The 20,000-nt window shown below is 37.2% G+C and overlaps 3 protein-coding genes across 3 annotated transcripts in view; all 3 read right to left on the bottom strand.

Annotated features, from left to right (window-relative positions):
* The window catches only part of LOC111331419 (uncharacterized), a 15,540-nt gene extending 9,280 nt beyond the window's left edge, over positions 1-6,260 (bottom strand). Inside the window, exons 1-5 of the mRNA XM_088752491.1 lie at positions 6,242-6,260; positions 4,487-4,539; positions 3,242-3,390; positions 2,404-2,547; positions 1,746-1,896 (exon numbers count right to left, since the gene is read on the bottom strand). Of these exons, the coding sequence (XP_088608617.1) occupies positions 1,746-1,896; positions 2,404-2,547; positions 3,242-3,390; positions 4,487-4,532 (490 nt within the window). The 5' untranslated portion in view covers positions 4,533-4,539; positions 6,242-6,260. The remainder of the gene's footprint in view (positions 1-1,745; positions 1,897-2,403; positions 2,548-3,241; positions 3,391-4,486; positions 4,540-6,241) is intronic.
* Positions 6,261-7,681: 1,421 nt separating this feature from the next.
* On the bottom strand, positions 7,682-15,193 carry LOC111331432 (uncharacterized). Its single transcript, XM_022936545.2, has 6 exons — positions 15,039-15,193; positions 13,146-13,348; positions 12,309-12,345; positions 12,009-12,111; positions 11,235-11,384; positions 7,682-10,756 (listed from the first exon to the last, which is right to left on the bottom strand). Exons 1-6 carry the CDS (start codon positions 15,055-15,057, stop codon positions 10,447-10,449), a joined length of 822 nt encoding a protein of 273 aa, XP_022792280.1. The 5' UTR covers positions 15,058-15,193; the 3' UTR covers positions 7,682-10,446.
* Positions 15,194-16,126: 933 nt separating this feature from the next.
* LOC111331459 (L-gulonolactone oxidase) overlaps positions 16,127-20,000 on the bottom strand; it is an 18,031-nt gene continuing 14,157 nt past the window's right edge. Inside the window, exon 13 of the mRNA XM_088753104.1 lies at positions 16,127-19,699. Within this exon, the coding sequence (XP_088609230.1) occupies positions 19,523-19,699 (177 nt within the window). The 3' untranslated portion in view covers positions 16,127-19,522. The remainder of the gene's footprint in view (positions 19,700-20,000) is intronic.

Genomic DNA, 20,000 nt, shown 5'->3' with positions numbered 1-20,000 from the left:
GAAAATGACCAAGATTTCTGAATAAAACAATTGGTTCGAGCTATAAAACGACAGATTTAAAAATTTGCTGAAAACGCCACGAAATCGGCTGCGCCTTCGAAATTCAGCTTCGCGTCTTCCACATCTCAGGGCTTTAGTTGACAAAATGCAAATATCGCCTCATGATGGGTAAATAAGATATGATTCTGTCAATTCATGCGCTCTTCAAGCCTCTCAGTTACAATTACATCGAAGTCAAGACATTCCGAAAATATTGAAATTACAGAAGTTCTTACAAATGATATAAACCACCACTCAAATCAAGAACAGAAGCTTTGAATATCCCGTTTACGATTTTTAATACAATACCAGTTTTCGAAAATGAATGTTTTGAATACCAATTTTCAATAGACTCAGTGCGTTTTCAAAATCTGGCCACGAAAAAGATAAGAAAAAACTCCGAACCCAAAAATGTACTTACCCAAACTGAATTAAATTTTAAATGCTAGCAATGTTTCGACGTCGATCTAGAAATTTTCCCTCGAATAATCAAGAATAGAGTGTTATTGAATAGAAAAATCATCTACTAAGTAACCGCGCCTTGTTATTGTCAAAACAGATGGCCGTAGAAGGAAATATTGTGGCCGAACGTTATAAAATACTTTTCATAGGAATCGCAATACAAGTCTGGGATTTACTTTTCTTCGATTCCGCAGAGGCACATTAATGATATTTTCATTCCTTGCCGCTTTGAGCGCAAATACTTTTTTACATTTTTGAAGACTACTTAGCAATATAAAAGTGATTTTAACTGATGGACATTGTAGACCCGACATCCGAGCATAACAATAATCACTAACTGTCACTATGTCACTAGTCTTGAAGTCGAGAACAGCTAAAATTCTGTCTTCTCCAATGCCGCGGACAGCTACTTGCTTTTTGTCGTTCAGCACGTGCTAAATATTTTAGTGAACAGGTTTTTTTGCCTGTAGAGGAGCTTGTCAAAAAGACTGAAATGTATAAATGTGATGATCTCGCAAAGAGGAACATGAAAATTTATCAATAAAACGTTTCTGGAATGTTTTTTCTTTTCTTTCATTATCAAGATTATCACCACGAAAGTGACATTTTCTCTTTTATTTTTCGTCTCCTTGGATAAGGCTGTCTGTATCCAAATACAAACAAGGGACTAAGCTTTAAATCCCAGTTTCTATTAAGCATTTAGGCTGTGATCAAAATTACAAAAAATTCAATGTAAACAAAAAATTCCAGGGTAAAAGAGCAAAACGCTGTTTTTTCATGACTTGCCTAATCTAACCACATGGCGCAGCCTGTGAAACAATCCTTGGCCGTGTTATCCTTTCTATTTTTTTATCCTCAGTTCACCCCACAATTGCATATTATTTCACGGAGTACTCCATTTACAATGTTTCGTATAGTTGTGTCTATAATTTTGATTTCAAGATTCACACTCAATTCGCACTGATCTGCAATCATCGGCGAGAAGCGGTGCATCAAAAGGTTTGCTTCCGAACAGAATTTAAACCCTGAAAAGCTAAGTCGGTGAAACATTACTCCTAATCCGTGCGATGTGAAACGTATTCCATGCCGATCTGCTGCGTGTGAACTTTAGGAGTCTCCCTGCGCGCTCATTACAATCTGTTCTTTACGATATTTTTGTTGTTTTTTCTTCCCTTTAGACTGTTTATAATTAAGTAACTAAGTGCGATGGAGAGTAAATGAAAGAGCCATTTAGCAATTCTTACCTCCAATGTTTAGTGCAGCGCCATACAATTCAATTCTTAAGCATGGCCAGCAGTACCAGTCGACTGGACAAAACCTCACGTATCGTGTGATGATTTCTTTATCCAACTCTTTCTTGCTTATGCCCCAGTTATTCGAGTTTCCGTCGATGATCTTCAACAACGAACGACACAAAATTAGACCCTGATCAATGAGTTCTTTTGATTATAAATTCGAGTAATGGCGTGGCTTGGCTGTTCACATGTAATTTAATTCTGTGAATGAACAAAGGGATTAACGTACAGACAACAATTCGGGAGGTGAAAAGTTTCAGTATGCAAATTAGCCATGCGCTTGGCTGTTGGCTTTCAAATATTGATTTATAAAGCGCATCAGTTGCCTCTGTTGTTCTTAGACATAATTTCGTTCTTACTGAATTTCCACCTTCAAGGAAATATCTTGTCAAAATAAGAAATATCCATGGAACGCTTTCAAATCTTCATTCAGAATACCTAACGACAGAAATTAATCATTAACGAAAGGTCACGGTTTTATCCAAACGCTGGTGACTGTCAATGTCGAGAAAGTTGCCACCGCAGTAGTTTATCAGAATACCACCCAAAGTTCTTCAACTTCAAGACTGACTTTAACAAAGAACGCTAATGAAAACTAAGAACTTACGTCGTTCCCATTCTCCTCGTAAGTGTCCCAGCCTTCGCCGTCCGCGGAGGAGAGAAGTTTGTATCGTTTGACGTAATCTCTGTTTCCACCAGGATTTCCCTGTGTTGCTACACCACACAGCAAATGGAGACTTCCTAGGTCAACCTGACTCAAATAAATGGAGAAATAGATACATAGATGAATTTCAAACAACTAATATATTGAGCGACCGAGGGAACTACAGAGAGCCAAAGGAAGTAGAGGCTCTCAGGCTCATGAAATAAGACCTCACGCAATGGTGTTAGTTATGCAATGGTATTTAATTGTTATCATTTTGGATTAAAAGTAATTCCATCTTCCGTCTTTGAAATCAAGTTACAACTTTTGATGAAAGCAACATTACACTCTTCATTTTAAAAATCACTCCATTGTCAATAATTCCTAAAGTTTGCCAGGTTAACACAGTTGAAAGAACAGTGAAATTCTTCCCAAGAAACATCTATAACTTTTGGCCTCAAAACGAAATTCTTCAGGCAAAACAGATGGCGTTTCGTGTTGTAAGCACTGTCTTCACAAGGAAGTTACTTCGGTCAGGTTGTTTGCAACATTAGGTGAGTGTCAGTACATCTTAATAACAGTTTGACTATGTGATGATAGTTTTTGTAAGTCACCTGATTAGTCCTCTTTTACGTCTACTGAGTCATAATAAGGACTTAACCCAAAACTACGAGGTTTTGGATCTCGGTAAAAGGTCTGGACATTTTCTAAACTTTTCGCAAGAGAAAAATCACCACTTTCCCCAGGTTGATCAAGTTTTGTGAAGCACTCTGGTTGAAAACAAATTTTTACAAATTCTGACCTGCAAATAGCAGTCGGCTGCTTTTCCTGCGCACCAGGCCGACGGCCCGTTCAGTCGGGCTAAATGTGGCGGTGCGTGGCCTGAGAACGAGGAGGCAGTTAGGCAGTTATCCGCTATAGCGCCATTTTCCACTCCAAGAGGCTCACCTCCTGAAAATATAAAGGAATAAATTTAAAAAAAAAAGGAGAGGAAAGAATAAATAACGGAGCAAGAGTCCCTTAATTTATTAAAAATACCTCATTGGAGTGTTCTGAGACGAAAATGTTTTTTTTCAAATTGATGATCTTACAATAAACTGAGCTGCATATCCGATAATTAAAAGTAAAAGCATTCATTTCTGAAGAAATAAACTCAAGTCGTGTTTGCTAATTGGTATAATGATTTCATTTTATGCCAATATTTCGCATTGGTGCAGAAAATTTGCATTTGAATGGTAGAACTTAACGTGATTTTATTTTCTATTTTTTCAATTCAAAGGCAAACTGAAACTTCGGTTTTCGTTTGAAGTACAAGGTATGATGCTAAAAATTCTCCTAAGCTTGCTGACAATTTTGCAACTCGAAACAAACCAACATGACAAGCGTTAAAAATACGTGACATTTTCGAGTCACAAATATGAATTTCAATTTTTTGCTCTGTTGCCAACTTAGAATTTTAAGTGGCAAAATTCCAATGTTATAAACTCCACTTACGCGTTTTAAACAAATGCTGATGGAATTACTACTACATCTCTCGTTTCGATGTTAATCCCTCTAATGAAATTTCTAAATTTAACATGTACCTCGTTACCAAGACCTTACTAACTTCTTTGAGTGAATCAAATGAACTCTCAAAAAATACATCAACAGTATGATGCTGTTAAAATTGGGGAATTGTTCTTTAGTATGACGGTAAAGGATTTCCCAGTTTGTTCCACGAAGTATTTGGTCCTTCTGTTTCAATGACGCGTTTTTTCAAAGAAGAAACAACTTTTTTGTGTCTGATTCGACTTGCAGAGGATAGAGTACGGAGATAGAATCACAAAACACCATCTCCTCTTTCAGTGTGTTAATGAGGTCTCACTGGTGGTTTTCACAGTGAAAAAGTGGTGATATATTTTTTGATCGATACTGCAATGTTACACTGACAAAACATGAAAATGAATATTTCAAAACAAAAACGTTTGCTGATTATGATATACCACGAATATCAGGATCGTTTAAGAATTCCTTAGACTGTAAAATATTCAATGAAGAGAAATCTCACCTGGAATGGTTTCCACCGTGTATGATGTTTCCACGACCGTGCCCATGGATTTTTCTGTCAGAAAATAAAAGTTTTACTAAAGCAATTAGCCAGCCACCGAGTAAACGATGAAACAAACCAACAATCAGTGGAATGTTTTCAGCAAAAATGTAACAAACCTGACAGCGAAGTACCGCGAACACAGATCTAAATAGTGATTATTTGAATTTTAACGATTTGACTTTCTGGCTCTGCGCCGGTTTTCGACAATCACTGTCAACTGACGTAATTGAAATACTGTTTTCAAAATATCAATTTGCTTTAGAGCACCGCACATTAATCATGTTTCACCGTGTTATGGTGCAATTTTAGTCAATTTATTCTAGAACCGTTTATAACAAACCTTTCCCTTTCAAAATATTCCCAGACTTTAACCTCCGCCGGAAACAAGTCATAACAAATACAAAACAGTCACAAACACGCCGGCGTGATTCCACCGACATGGAGATCTTGTGATGGAAAAATATCATTTTAATTTCTGAAAATTAATTCTCAAAATAAAAAAGAATTAAATGAAGTTTCCATTAATGTTTATGATAATCTCCAGGAACTTTCTTGCGACCGTTCAAAAATTCGGGGCTCAGAATGTTCCCGGGAGGCCAATAAGCTCTAGAAGATGCACCCCAGAGAACAACTTTATTTTTTCTGTAATAATTCTTTAAATCTTAATCAGATTTCTCTGTTCTTCGTTTTAATGAGTACGTGAAGGGTGTCTCAATCAAAACAGAAATGGTCTCCAGTCAGGCGCGTTAAATATCTGAATATTATCTGAGTTGTCCGGCGATAGGCAAGGTAGAACGTGCCAGAAATCAGAACAGTTCCACAGTCAGACCATTTTGATATTCTACACTAATTTTTACTGAAAATCGTAAATCTTTTCGTGTAAAAGGAGATCAGCATTTTTATTTCAGAATTAAAGCTCTATTAAAATTTAACTATACATGATCTAACTGAATAGTGTTTTTAATATTTATGAACGGAATGCAAGTATAAATTCAGTTTCACCTTTTTGACCTCTAAGAAATTTAGAACCGAGACGTGTAAAGATAATTCGTTCGCTTTAGATAACGCCATTATGAGAATTATAGAAAATGAGACTTAAAAGATGTTCGATTCGCGTGCTTTCTAAATCACGGGCGTTGCTGACACATTTATATCAGCAGACATGGTCAAATGATCAACTACAAAGAACTTTCGTGATTGAGCACTTTGAATTCAGGTCTTTTAATCATCTACCAAAATATCATCATATTATCGAGGCTATCGAGCATTTGTGCCCTACGTTTCGTTAAAATTTCCAAAATAATCCCGTTAAGTTAGAACGCTACAATCAAGAACTATTTAAATGTCACACGTCGAACAATGACAAATGTTTTGGAACCGAGAACTCCCTGATATGTTGTTTATAGACTCTTTCCGCTCCATTCATTGTATGGGCTTGGAAACTCTACTTCTTTACCCGCTGAGATTTCTAAACGCATCCTAAAGTCAGATCAAATATTTACCAGCCTGGAGTAGGTAACACTTCTTTGTATTTACATTAATGTCTAAAATATACATTGCAGGAAATCAACTACGCGCGCACGCGAGTCAGAAGTGAAAAACGAACCACCCTCACGCAATTACAGTTTTGATTTCGGTTTTCACTGAATACCTCAGTCGAAATACAAAATCGCTTGCATTTTATACGTTGAATTGAGAATTTAACCATCCTACCTTGCCCAGGTTCGAAGAAAGTAATGCTTTCGCAAACGCCAAGCAGAAGACAGCGACAATACCTCTTTGCGTGATGCGCGTCCTACTCGGAATTCTGGGATGGAATGTGCCTTTGCTTTTCTTCTGATAATAATAATATGCGTCACTGATCAAGATTGTTTCTGAGATATTAAGCTCCAACCTGTCGGGGCTTATGCATAATTAAGATGTTTTATCATAGTCTGCTCCAGAGATAGATGACTAATGGCCGTATTTCTTTGAAGAAACTTAACGAAAACTGCGGCACAAACGAGCTGCGATAATCAATAAAAACATTTTATGGCACTTTGATGCTGTTTATCATGAGCCCATGCGTGCATTCAGATGGCAGCATGCGGAAAAGTTCAAGTCACATGTGACAAAAACACTATGTTTTCAGTGACTGGTCAAAATGGTCCACAGTAGCCACGCGTGTGCGCTGCGTCTCTACATAGGTTAGGCACCAACGGTCCCATGAATTGTTCAATATTTGAAGGCTTTTTGTTCACATGTTGCGGACTCATATCCGTTGGGCGGTTTAAATTAGAGTAAACCTAGTAGCAGTCAACCTTGCGGAAGCCAAAATCTTTTCATATTGTCTACTTTTCTAAATTAAGGATCCCTGTTTTATTTAAGTTTTCCGGTTGTTAAATTAAAAATCATGATGATGTAACGCAAGACTTTGAAATTAATTATCGTAAGAGTTCTGGCTTTTTACGGATGAAACTACACCCAAGGGGAAGCTGAGAGGAAAGATGGGAGGTTGGCTTTTTGCTACTCTGAGAAAGTCTTCGGCGGGGTTTTAATCGTGAGCATTTGACCTTTCTTTGCCGTTCTGCCTGTTCCAGCTTATACAGATGCAGTCAAAACCAACGTCACGCGCCCCTGGTTAAACCCTGGCAGGAAAAGACAATGTTGTGATTGCCTGTTCTAGGCTCTCACACTAGAGGGAAGAGCGAAAATGCGTCAAGGCGAGCGTAAGAACAAGGGTCTCTAACATTCCTCCCGCAACTCCCAAAGTTTTACATGCACTCGCTGGCTTTTTTGCTGATCGGGTCAGATTGAGATGGGAACGAGTTTGTGGTACAGTGCTGGAAATCGTAGATGAAAAGCAGTTTGCGAAGTTATTTGACAATACCGTTACATGGTAGGTTAAAACCTGTTCCAGTGTACCCATACTTCATTTCATTCACCAATTTCGAGAGAATGGAACGTTGTACATCTTAAAACATCACATTCAGTCACGGTGCTCACATCTCACTTTAACACCGTCCCCTCCGTTTGAAGAGAAAAGCGCCTCGGGAAGGAGGTTGCTGCCGCGCAGTTCACGAAAAGTACACAACCATCGCACGTGACGAAAAGTACCCAAACTTAAGGGTTTTTTTTTTTTCTCCTTTCGTATTTCAATAAACACACCTCAAAGTAGGTAGATTGATTCATTTTATTCGAAGCTGTTGAGCACACATTTACAGAGAATATAAAGTTTGGTATAACAAGGTCGTTAGGTAAATCAGACAGCAAAATCTAGCGTCCACTCCTAAGTTTCACAGAACACCATCAGCAAGAAAAGAGTAAAAAATGTCAGCTCCATAAATTGTGAAAAACTTTCATTGGACTGAACAGTATCATTTAAGGGACATACATTGCCGGAATCATCACCTTACAGAGATTGCTTACTAGTAGAAAATTCAATTACTATCATCGCCGGCAGGAAGACTGCAAATGCTGCTTTTAAAGCCTTGTCAACAGATACCCATTATAAAACAAGAGTTGAAACAGTTTGAACAGTTTAGGGTGAAATCAATCCAATACAACCTCAAAATTTGATCGCAGTTATTCGGAAATGCAGTTTGCCTTTCTAAGCTAAGGTAATTTTCACCATAAAACGCACCAAATAACGGAAATACACGCTGTAATCACTTTCGATTCATCATCTGCTTCATTAAGAAAAAAAAAAAAAAAAAAGTTACATAAACGGGTCAAGTGATTTCAATAGGTCATAGTTCCATAGCAGGTAACTTTTCAAAAGGCATTTAATCCTTACGCCACCGAGACCTGATTAGCAATTCTGCTGCAAATTTCCTTGTAAATTAGTTACAAGAATTTGGTGTTAAATCAAAGCAAACACTTCAAACTGATGAGTTCGAGATTTCTCATCACCTGTTTTCCGTATGATGTACCTATATTATAAGGAGAGGCTAAATGTTAATCGCTTCTGGGAGTTTAACAACGATTCATCTAGTAAGCCGACGCAAATAGATGGTTAATCTTAACGAAGTTACAAGGAACTGATCATTCGAAGATTGGAAACCAAGGTTTGTAATCTATCTTTAATATAAGAGAAAAATCGAGTTTCCAGATGGGATTTGAACCCACGACCCTCCGTGATCTAGTCGGATGCTCTAACCACTGAGCTACAGGAGACTCTATGGTGAGCAAGGGACAATTAGTGGGTATTGACTAGAACCGCATTACGCGGCTACACAGCCAAACATTAGCTAGCGCATAGAAGCTCACTAACAGCTGGTTGGCTGCATGTGATGCTTTAATGCATGTGATGCTTTAATGTGACAGCGTGATGCTGTTAGTTTGCTTCTATGCGCTAGCTGATGTTTGGCTGTGTAGCCGCGTGATGCGGTTCCAGTTAATACCCACTAATTGACCCTTGCTCACCATAGAGTCTCCTGTAGCTCAGTGGTTAGAGCATCCGACTAGATCACGGAGGGTCGTGGATTCAAATCCCATCTGGAAACTCGATTTTTCTCTTATATAAAAAATTGTTTATTTCATCTTTGCCATCTATCACTCTAAAAAAAAATTCACTGGCAATTTTATAAAACGCGCGAGGTATAGTTAAGCTTTGACCTTCAGCTAAGAATGAAACCCGTATTTATATGCATGTACTAGGCACCGATTTAATTTTTTATCATGGACACCCCAGCTATTTTTACAGTGCCTGTTTTGGCAGTGATACATGAAAAATTCAGGGGAAAATAAGACCAAGACACTGATAACCTCGAAATGTGTTTTTTTTTTTCTCCAGTCTGCTCTTTGATCGTCCAAGGAAGGAAACAACAGCGTTTCATTTCCCGAACAGCAGGTGTTAATCGAGACACGAGACTGAATGACCAATTATTTTTTGATTTAAGTATTTGGTCTCACGTGATGTTCACGTGAGGATACTTCGCGACATACTTTACTCTTTTACTTTTAATCTCCCCTGTTATCTCCGAAAACGGAAGAGATCTAAAAGTAACTCGTATGGGGAAAGCTTACGTATAAAATCTTCATTAAGGATTTCCATTGAAACGCTTGACCCCAACCACACAATAAAGAAGCTGCGATGTAAAAAGATTTTGTTACAAAAGAAAACACAAAGTTTTAAAGGTTGTACCTTGAAACCTCCTGTCCATCACAATATGACAATTTGTTCCATTAAAATTTTCTAATCTATTTTTTGAATAAAATGTCCATACTAACGCCACGGTGAGATTGGTCAATAAAATTAATAATTAAAAACAGACACAACCTAAAATTTCTTCTGCTTAAAGGTACCCTCTCATTAGCGTTATTAGTACTGACTTCCAAACTAAGCTGAAAAAGGAAATAGCAAAACAAAACGAGAAAGTATATTGTAACAGAAAAACACACAAATTTTGTTTTGAACAAGTCATGTGATGAGGTACGAAAAAAAGAAAGCAAGCAAGTAAATAAAATGAATGGATTTCAAATCCTGGAAAAAAAAAAAACTATCTCTCACTGTGAGTTTTTTGTTATACTGTAACACTACCCCAGCATGTACGCTTCCTTTGCTAGTTAATCAAGTACTCTCAAAATATTAATCACCAAATAAGTACTCAAATATTCATGAAACATTGTGGAACAAAAGACTGTTCATCAACAGAAGAATTTATACATCTGTGTTTGGAGACTTCTATTTTCTTTCCTACAATTCAGTCTACTTTCTATCCACTAGATTGTAATTTAAACCTAATTACAAAGTACTTCTTTTCAACTTTAATTTAAAAACTAATGATACATTTACATCCCAATTGAAACTAGACCTTCTTACAGTAAGATACCTGCACTGACAGCAACATTAAAATAAACTGCTGAGATAATAAATAATACTACCAATACTTGGCCTAGGTTGGCATTAATTTCAAAGTTAAATCTAGATAGTATGATTAATCGTCTGTGGCATCATTAATACTTCCCATTGAGGATTTGGACTTACGAGTGCTGATAAAAGGGCTCATCTTGATATCTTTCTCACTGCCACTCAAACTCAAATTCAAGTCTGCATCAGTTTGGCATTTCAGATAGAACTTCTTCATCAACTGCATTCGTTTCAAAGGGCTCGAGGCCAAGTAACTGTTCTTGATGAATTGAGGAGCGGAACCCATAAGTTTCATCTGTGTAATGACCGTGACAGTGGAAGATGTCGAACCATCACCCACTGGACGGATTATTGTACCTGAAAGGACAGTCTCAGCCCTATACAATGAAGAGAAATACTCCAAATTATTTGTATGCCACTTACTTTAGACCCCTTTGACATCTGAGAGTGACCAGCCTCTAATTATTTCTCCTTACAATATCACCACTGAATCACACATTAAGGTCAGGAGAATAAGGGAAATGATCAGTGTAAGAGTGACCAGCATCTAATTTCTCCTTACAATATCACACCTGAATCACACATTAAGGTCATTTCAGACTCATCTTAAGTTGGAGGTTCCCCAGACTGATCATACAAGCAGACTAGTCAAGCTATTTCTGCTTGCCGCCTAAATTGATTGACCTATGATCAAAATTTCCAATCTGCAGTCACTCCAGAGTTTGCACAATCATGATTGGTTCAATTCAGATTTTTCCATGGCAGAAAATGGCCCAAACACAAAAAGGGGAGTGCTTCTAGCATAAGCATCTTATGATCATGAAAAATAAGATTTCAAAACAGAACTACTACTACCTGACAAAGGTTGACTTGACTGAATCGCGCATAAGAGGGTGTTCTGTACTGCGCAATGCTAGAATATAGCAATGCTGGTCTGAATCATAACGCTCCAATGACGCAAGTACAACATCTCTCTTAGTACAAAACAGAGGCATCTTTAGACGGCTGTATTATTACAAAAAAAAAACATTGATCAGTAATCAGAATTATTTTTAATTACATGAAAGGTGTTTAATTTTAATATAACCACAGGCCTGGGATGCATTACCTACAAGTGAACCTACCCATTAATTTCCATGCAATTCGATTGGCTACTTTACATCACATGGTGCTAAATCAACCAAAAGTTATCTCAAAATAACCCATGTTTAAGGTGATATTTCACCTCTGATTATTTCCATGTCAAAATAAAACAAGAGGAAAAAAATCCTGCTTAAGAGTTTCCTTTTTTCATCTGTATTACTTTACATGGAAGACAAATGAACTTGTTAAGTAAGGTCCAAGTGGAAGCCCTGGAAGCTTTGCCTCTCAGCCAAATATTCATTTTTGGACAATCTCCAAGCTGCACACAATATCAGCTGACATACCAGCCCCTTGAAGGGGCTTTGTTCACTAAGTATTAAGGCAAAAGGCATCCCCCAACAGTGTTGCTTTAATGTTGCAATTTCATTCTAAAATATGGCAACGCCTTGGTCTCAAATCAACAATTAAAAACCTCTGTACCTTAGTACAGATAGTAAAACCTCCCACATTTTTTTAACATCAGATAACCAGCCTACATATTCTTACTTGTAAACCACTTTAAAGTTTCCTATTCGATCCAAGACATCCACAACTGATGCAGTTTTGTCCCACTCTTGTCGCAACTTCCAATCCGTCATCAGTTTCACAGCTATCGAGAAAATGATGCAAACACAATGACATCAAAAACTATACTTTATTATCTGTTTCAATCTGCAAAATCATGGCAAGAAGTGAGCCAGCTGGCATAACAGAAAGCACATCAACATTAGCATATACACATGACACTTCATCACTCAGTAATTTGAAAAAACTTTGTTCTTGAACAACTTTTGTGTGTGTACTGACCTGTCTTGAATGGAACATCTTCTAGATGTAATACAGCCTAAGAGAAAATAAACATCACAAATGAAGTCTAGCTTAGATTGAGTCCATCAATACAATCAGGTTTGTATACTTTTAAATTTCCATCAAATGGACAACTCACTTGTTGCTAAAAGCACAGGTAAAATGTTCAGCCAATTCAAACCCTTCTGGATTAGTTTTTAATGCCTCTAGAAATGATTTTTTTATAAATAGTATCGTATTCCTGTTGGTAATCTTCCTACTAGATAGAAATTAGATGGAAATTTGCTAGTCAGACTATCATCTGACCAGCAAATTTCGCTTTTAATAGTGTACAGCGCTTTAGAATATTTTAATAGTTAAAGCACTATATCAAATGTAATAAAATTATTAAAAAAATGTAATCAATTATTATTATCATATCTGTTCTGTGAGGAGTTCACAATTAATCTGAGAGAGTACTGTATTTGTCCCTGAAAGCAAGACACATCAATATCACTTTGGCATTAGAATGAAGGGGTAAGTTTCTAAAGAAACAGTGGTGCTGCATCAGTGGGAGTAACCAGGTAATTTGGTTTTATCAACTGAGTTGATAGTGAAATTGGCCACCATAAAGAGTTTCAAAGCTGAGGTTTTGGGCATTTGCCCTTTGTCAGAGTGAAAGGCTAACTTCTATTACCTTGGCATTGACCCAAGTCTCTCTAGCTCCAAGCTAGTAGTGCACATTATTGAGCCACAGTAGCACCAACCCCCATAAGCAAAAAGGTAGTTCAAGAAATGAAGTTGGAGAAATTATCCAGAAAGTAAAATAAATAAATTGTAATATATATCAAACAGTACCTTTGTAATTGGGGGAAATCCCTCTTCATTTGCTTCCCTTCTCCAAACTTCAGCATCTTTAGTTCTTTTTACCCGTGACCATGTCCCTTCCATTCTTTCACTTTCCACAGACAATAACCTTTCAATGTCATTTTCATGGATTGGATTTGATGGTACATAATGCTGAGGTTCATGACGCAGGGTACCATAAGATTTGGAAAGATCTAATAGAGAAATATATTAAATTTGTTTTCATCTGTTATTACTCACTGAAAACGTCCACAAGTCCAAAAGAAGCAATCTTATTTCTTATGCATCTTTAAAAAATGTTTTCTAAATTTTTCCAGTTTTTTATTCTCAATTAACCTGTGTTCGTCTTCTCTTTCCTTTTCTGGCCTTCTCCCATTTAGCTGCAATCATTTCTCTGGTATTTTCCACATTGACAAAATTATTTTTGTTACTCTTTTGGAGATATTCTGTACTGACTAAAGAAAGGTCAATAATTCACAAAAAGTGACTTAAAATATTGAACCACAGCTTGCATAAAGGAAAAACATCTCAAAGCTGCTATTTTAACTAAATATAGCATAGGCTGCATGTGACAATCAGAAACAAAGAGTGGGTACTTAGACCTGCTGAGAATTCTAAGAGACTACATATTGCAAACTTATTTCAAATATGTAGCAAAAACAAGTTACAACTGCTGCTTCACTGAATATAGCATAGCCCCTGCATGAAAACCTGGACCTGAGCCAGGTTTAACACAAAAGAGTGGGTACTCATATGATCACAAAAGTGTGAGGAATGAAAATCTTATCTGTAGTCACATATTACATGTTAAATATAGCATTCACAACATAACTTAATCAATAAATTATATAATTTGAGATCAATACAACACAGTATTTAAAAATTTTTCTCTCGTCAAGATGATCACTATAGCTAAAATAAGGTATGTAATATATCCAGCTTAGAAAAAGTTAAAAAATATTATACAATGGATATTGTGGATTACTAATCTGCGTTCTGTTTCCTTCCCTTCCGAGGGCCTAAATTCTAATTAGATAATGATCTATACAGGACAAAGCGGAAAGTTCGAGCACATTCGTCAACAGCAGGACGTTTGCAATAACAAGGTAATTATAGATGCTTCCTTCGTGAGCCTTAGTCATCTTCCTCTTTTGGTCCTTTTCTTTGAATGGACGCGATCGAACGTTCGATCGTCACGCAACTGCCTGTCATCGGGACTACAGCATAAAACCTTCCATTTCGCGTATGTCTCAATATCATTAATATTCTACTCGATTCAAATCATGTCAAAGCTTATATCAGATCCTGACAGGCTTAGGTAATAAAGGCACCCAACACAAACAAACTAAAAAAGGGGCTAGATGAAGAAGAAAATGGTGCAATCACTGAACTTTACTTCGTAAGCGATCGAGCTCGCTAACTTAATTAATTGCAATCGATGTGGTTTATAAAAAGTTCTACTACGTTCCTTACCCCGCGGTTATCTTTTGTTCGAAGAACAGTGCATTTAATGGTCATTTTAAGGATAAGAGTACCTTTCTTCTCTTACATTTACTCTGCAGTACAAACACATCACCAAGTCGTTGGGCGAGTTTACATTGTTGATCGTTTTAGGAAACTAACAGTAAGCTTTTGAGACCGACTGTGTAACAAATGTTCTCAAGTCAACGCAATACCAGCTTTAAGTTAAATAATATTCGCACAAAGATGAGTTGACCTGTTCAAGTTACTGACAAAATCATTGCGAAATTGAGCAAAACAGTATCTTACGACCGCCATGAAGTGATTTGGAACGGGCGAAAATACTCATATGAGCATAGGTCGTTCATTTCTATTTTTTGATCATATATATCTTAAACGATTGCTTATAGAAAAAAGACTTACCAAGATCGCTTTCCGCCATCCTATTTTGTGTAAATACAACGACCAGTTCCGCAACTGCAACTTAACTCTCGCAATATTCACGCGGAGCAAATGTGTAAATTGTTGGTGACGTCATTAACCTCGCTATTGGCCGTCGATTGCCGTAAACAACTGACGTATCTGACTTCTGTCGATGTTCGAACGTTTTGAGTCATAACACACGTTCACTACTTTAAACTAAATATAAACTGTACAGATGTGATTTATTTATCACATTTAGTGGGAAATTTATTCTAAAATAAAACGGGTTAAGCTGATAGAACGTAGCATTAAAATCATCGAATACTTTTGATCCAGGACATACCTAATTAGGAGTTAAGTAGCCTTACTAAGGGAACAATTCTTGAAGCCATTTCAAGGATCTCATTGAAGTACTTACAAAAAATTCCCGTCTTGATTACCAGTGTTTCAGATCAGAAGCCAACATTAAAATATTTTCAGTAAAATTCAATTGTGAGGAATGGCATTTAGGAATATTTCCTTCAAGAAATATAATCCAGAATCCTGAGACCTAACAATTCCATAAAGCTCTAAGATATGGTAAATATGGTAATTATCCAGTTACTTTCGAGAATGCTTACGGCATTGATCGGTTCGAGTGGAATGCACCCACCCAAAACGCCGAAAGGGAAAAGGTGCATGTAGGACGCGCAAAACGAAGAAACACGCGTGTCTCGAGCAGGCAGTCTTCTTGAATGATTGCCAAACAGAAGAGAACAGCTTGAGAATTTAGTTACGGGTCACCACTCGAAATGTCAGCTTTAACAAATTCACTACGTTAGTCCATAACCCGTAATAAACTGAATTCTGCTTGATAAACGACTGTTTCACTAGCCTAGGTTCGCAGGGAAACAATTCCTCTGAACACTTAATTTACTGTTTATTTCCAAAATAGGAAAGCAGGAAACATGTGAGAAAAAACGCGACAGGAACCCTGCTGCGTTTGTTGGGTGGGGAGACAGGTGTGGAAGGTTTGGCCGAATGACGTAGCATATCTGTGGTTGATATTGCACGATTAGTGGTACATTGATAAAGACGTGTAGAACATTAAAAAAAGAACAAGTTTAATTAACTTTCTTTATATTAAGCAACCTAGCGCGCACAATTATTTATATCGTTTGTTAATATTTATATCCTTCAATTCAATACCACAATAATTATATTCTGATGTCAGTTACCGGTCATTACTTCAACAACGAGGAACAGAACTTGGATTTAGTAAGAAAGGTTTAGCTTTTTTCTTTCATGTGAAAATACTGTCCTCCGGTTTCAGTGAATACAGCCATGTGACGATGGAACCTCTATAAAATACTCCGAGATGTTCAACTGTTTAGTAAGCCCTTAAAAAGAGGAAGCGTGCATCTCCAACGCTTCAGAGCAAAGTTCGCAACAAACCAGTTAAACAATGCCGGATTGCTAAAACGCCTCATTCAATGACGGCAAGCCCATTCAAGATTACATATTTCTAACCATAAAAAAAGCAAGTCCAGTGCTTTCCGTTTCTTTTTAGCAACTTTAATCATTATCACTTATTATTTGTGAAATTCAGCCAAGATTGTCCGTCTACTCAAGTAACTCAACAGTGGTTCACTATATCTAAGAACTATGCATCAATGCATCACGTACGCAAAACATACACCTCGTTCAGCATTGCATACAGTGTCAGCAACAAGATCACTATCTCGCGGAAAATTACGGTCTTTTCGTCCAAAAGTTTTTTCATCTGAGTCGGTTCGGCTAATTGTTAAGTCTTTTCTCGAAGCAAATAATTACCTTTTAGAAGGTTAGATAAGGTTATATAAAGAACTTATTAGTGCGAGCCGCTGCCATTTTAGTTCCGATAGCTTTAGTCACCAATCCTCGTTGACGAATTAAACATCGTGAATTACGATAAATACACAGAGAAGATGCTTATTTTGGGGTCATTTTTGGCTTAGTTTTATTTCTTTACCATGTTGGACTATATTGTTAGCTATGTCGGAAATTTAGTGATGTTACACTTGGTTGTCTATTACGCGTAACAGACTCTTCACAAGCCTAATATTCCCATTTCTTTTACGCGAAATAATTAAACGGCAAGTCTTTATTTTTGTCATTATCTAATAAAATATATTGCGTTACAACTTCATTTAAAATAATGATGTAACTTTGACGAAAAGACTTGATATTGGACGAATGGACCCAAGACTTTAGACGAAAAGACTCTTGGACGAAAAGACCGGATCGGCCTCGCGGAGGAGAAATTCAACAACGTGCTAAAAAGTGCTAACAAAATATTTCCTTTTTCAGTGAAATAAAAAGTTGGGACTAAGTCTTCTCTTCAGGTACGCTGTAAAGATATTCTTAAACCACAAATAAATAAATTAAATGGTCAAAAGTCTTCATCATAATAATAATAATGTCTAAATAACCAGGAAATGCGTTGTACACATTGCAATATTGTGTGGTCTATAAGCAAACCACACTACATAAGTTAACAGTTTCAGTGTTCAAGTAAACACTGTCTGCATTCCTTACATTAAAATTACGAGTTTATGTTCGCGGGCATACGCTTTGGGCCCGACTCGAAGTCATTTTAGCCCGAACTGCTAAGCGAGGGTCAAAATGGCTCTAGGAAGGGCTCAAAATATATTAATGCCCATAAATATTGAGAAAATAAAAAACTGAAAATATGACAAAACAGTCTGAACGATGACGAGATCGTGCGAGCGGGCTAGCATACATGTACACTTCAGCCCGCTAAAATCTTCATTTAGCCTGAAACATTCGTCACATTACCCGACAAAGTGAAATACACTTCTGAATCTTAAGTACTTGTCTTTGAGAAAACCTTCATAGGTTTTTCTTGATCTTACCTTCATATTTTAAAGGTATTATTTTCATATTTAACAATTATTCGCCGAAGGCGAGGTGAATATCGTCGAATAATCCCTGAGACGAAGTCGAGGGGATTATTTGACAATATTCACCGAACCTGAGGCGAATAACTGTTTTAGTCTAATTTCAGAGCTGACCAACGGAGAAATTTCTAAAATCATAACATGTTAGTAACATTTTTTTATTATATGGCCGGGTCAGTATTTTTATTCCCTCATATTATATGGCTGTGTCTCACAAGGACAGGGAACTACCGAATTCACGAAATTGATTGGCTGAAATCAATATTGAAAGCGGTCTCGATTTTCCCATCTAGACCGGCATCTAGACCGGTCTAGAAAAAAAAAGGTACAAAGAATATAAAAAATTGGCATATGAGACAGCCATATAATAGACGTCTTATTAACCGAGCTAGGTCGGTCTGTATGGGAGAATCTTGACCTTGGTCGCTGGTACAGACCTCACTGCGTTCGGTCTGTACTGGCGACCTCGGTCAAGATTCTCCCATACGGACCTCCCGCTCGGTTAATAAGAACTAAATTTTAACATTTTATATAAACCGCGTGGAGCGGTTTATATAGCGTCATATAAGGAACCGCTCGACCAATCAGATTGCTGGATACTCTTTGCTTAGCTCTAAAATTATACTAAAAAAATTTACAAAGTACCTGCAATTATTGCTTAACGGACCGGTCATTTATTAGAGGGAGGGAGGGGGGGGGTGGCTGGTGCATTTTAACTTTCCTGTACATAATTTCCCGTGGGCCTGTTCTTGCCACTGCATAACATAATGCGGCCCCCCTTCGAGTCTGTAGATGAAATAAGATGACCCGCGCTCAACCGCAGAAACAATTTCAATACAAACTAACCGTAAGGACTGCTTCCTATATATGTCCATACATCATTCGGATTTATCAATATCATTGTTAATAATATCAACAAATTTACCTATTTTAATTACATGTGAATATTCATATATCATTACAAAAGCGAAAACTAGTCACAATAGCCGACATTTCGGTGTCCTAGTGACACCAATGTCGAGATAACTAGAAATATCCACCGTGCGTTTATCATACAGCTCAAACAACTAATGCTCGTGCCGCGAATGAACAATTCCACGAATACTTTTGCTCCTATTGGGGACCGTTCAATGGTTCTCGCCTTGGGAGTCGGAGGAGTCTTAGGACCCCCTCCCCTTCTCAATTTTCTACGGTACCTACCTAAGTTAATTTCGAGACTTACTTTTTACTTCGAGTTAATTTTAAAATTTCTCAAATCTTTTCAAGAACACAACGATCCAAAAATGCGTAGAGCAGAACGTAAGGATAATTGTCTGGAAAGTATTTTGTAAATGAAAGGGAAACAAGAGATGGTGCAGGAGCTTTTTCACTTCCTTTTCTTTAGCAATTTTTTTCGTTTCTTTTTTCTTTTTTCTTCTTCTTCTTCTCTGATTTTCGGGGAAGTTGAGGGAAGGGAACTGTTACCAGAGTTTCTGTCTCATAGTAAGCTCAACCTTACACATTTAGTCTAATCTCCCACCTCCCTGGCTGGTGGTCAGGGAGACTTCACTCGTCGTTAGTCTTGTTATTATCCGCTTCAGATTTCTGTGCTGATCCAAAGATGACCTTATTCACGTAATTATTGCGAAACATTCCTTGAGGGTCTAACTTCTGGCAGACCTCTCGGAACTTGTGAATCTTGGGGTATAGTTTTTCAATATCCGATGATGTCAACTTGTGTGCCTTGAAATAAGAAGAAATAATATTATTATTGTTATCATTATTATTAACATCATACTTTGTTTGTAACGTAAATCCTCTAACAAGCCCCCCCACCGGGGGGGCTTATTCATTTCAGGTACTTGGGGGGGGGGAATGGCTTATTAGAGAGGGGGGCTTATCAATAAGGACAATAAAGAACTCAATTTTTATGATCTAACTCTCTCAATGGACCTTGTTTAGCCATGTTATATTTTTAGCATCGCTCAGTAATTTCCTTATAAGTAGTATTCTATTGATGCTAACAATAATAATAATAATTAAT

The sequence above is a fragment of the Stylophora pistillata genome, chromosome 3, assembly GCF_964205215.1.
Source record: "Stylophora pistillata chromosome 3, jaStyPist1.2, whole genome shotgun sequence".
In the NCBI taxonomy this organism is placed as follows: domain Eukaryota; kingdom Metazoa; phylum Cnidaria; class Anthozoa; order Scleractinia; family Pocilloporidae; genus Stylophora; species Stylophora pistillata.
This window is presented reverse-complemented; position numbering and strand designations above follow the sequence as displayed.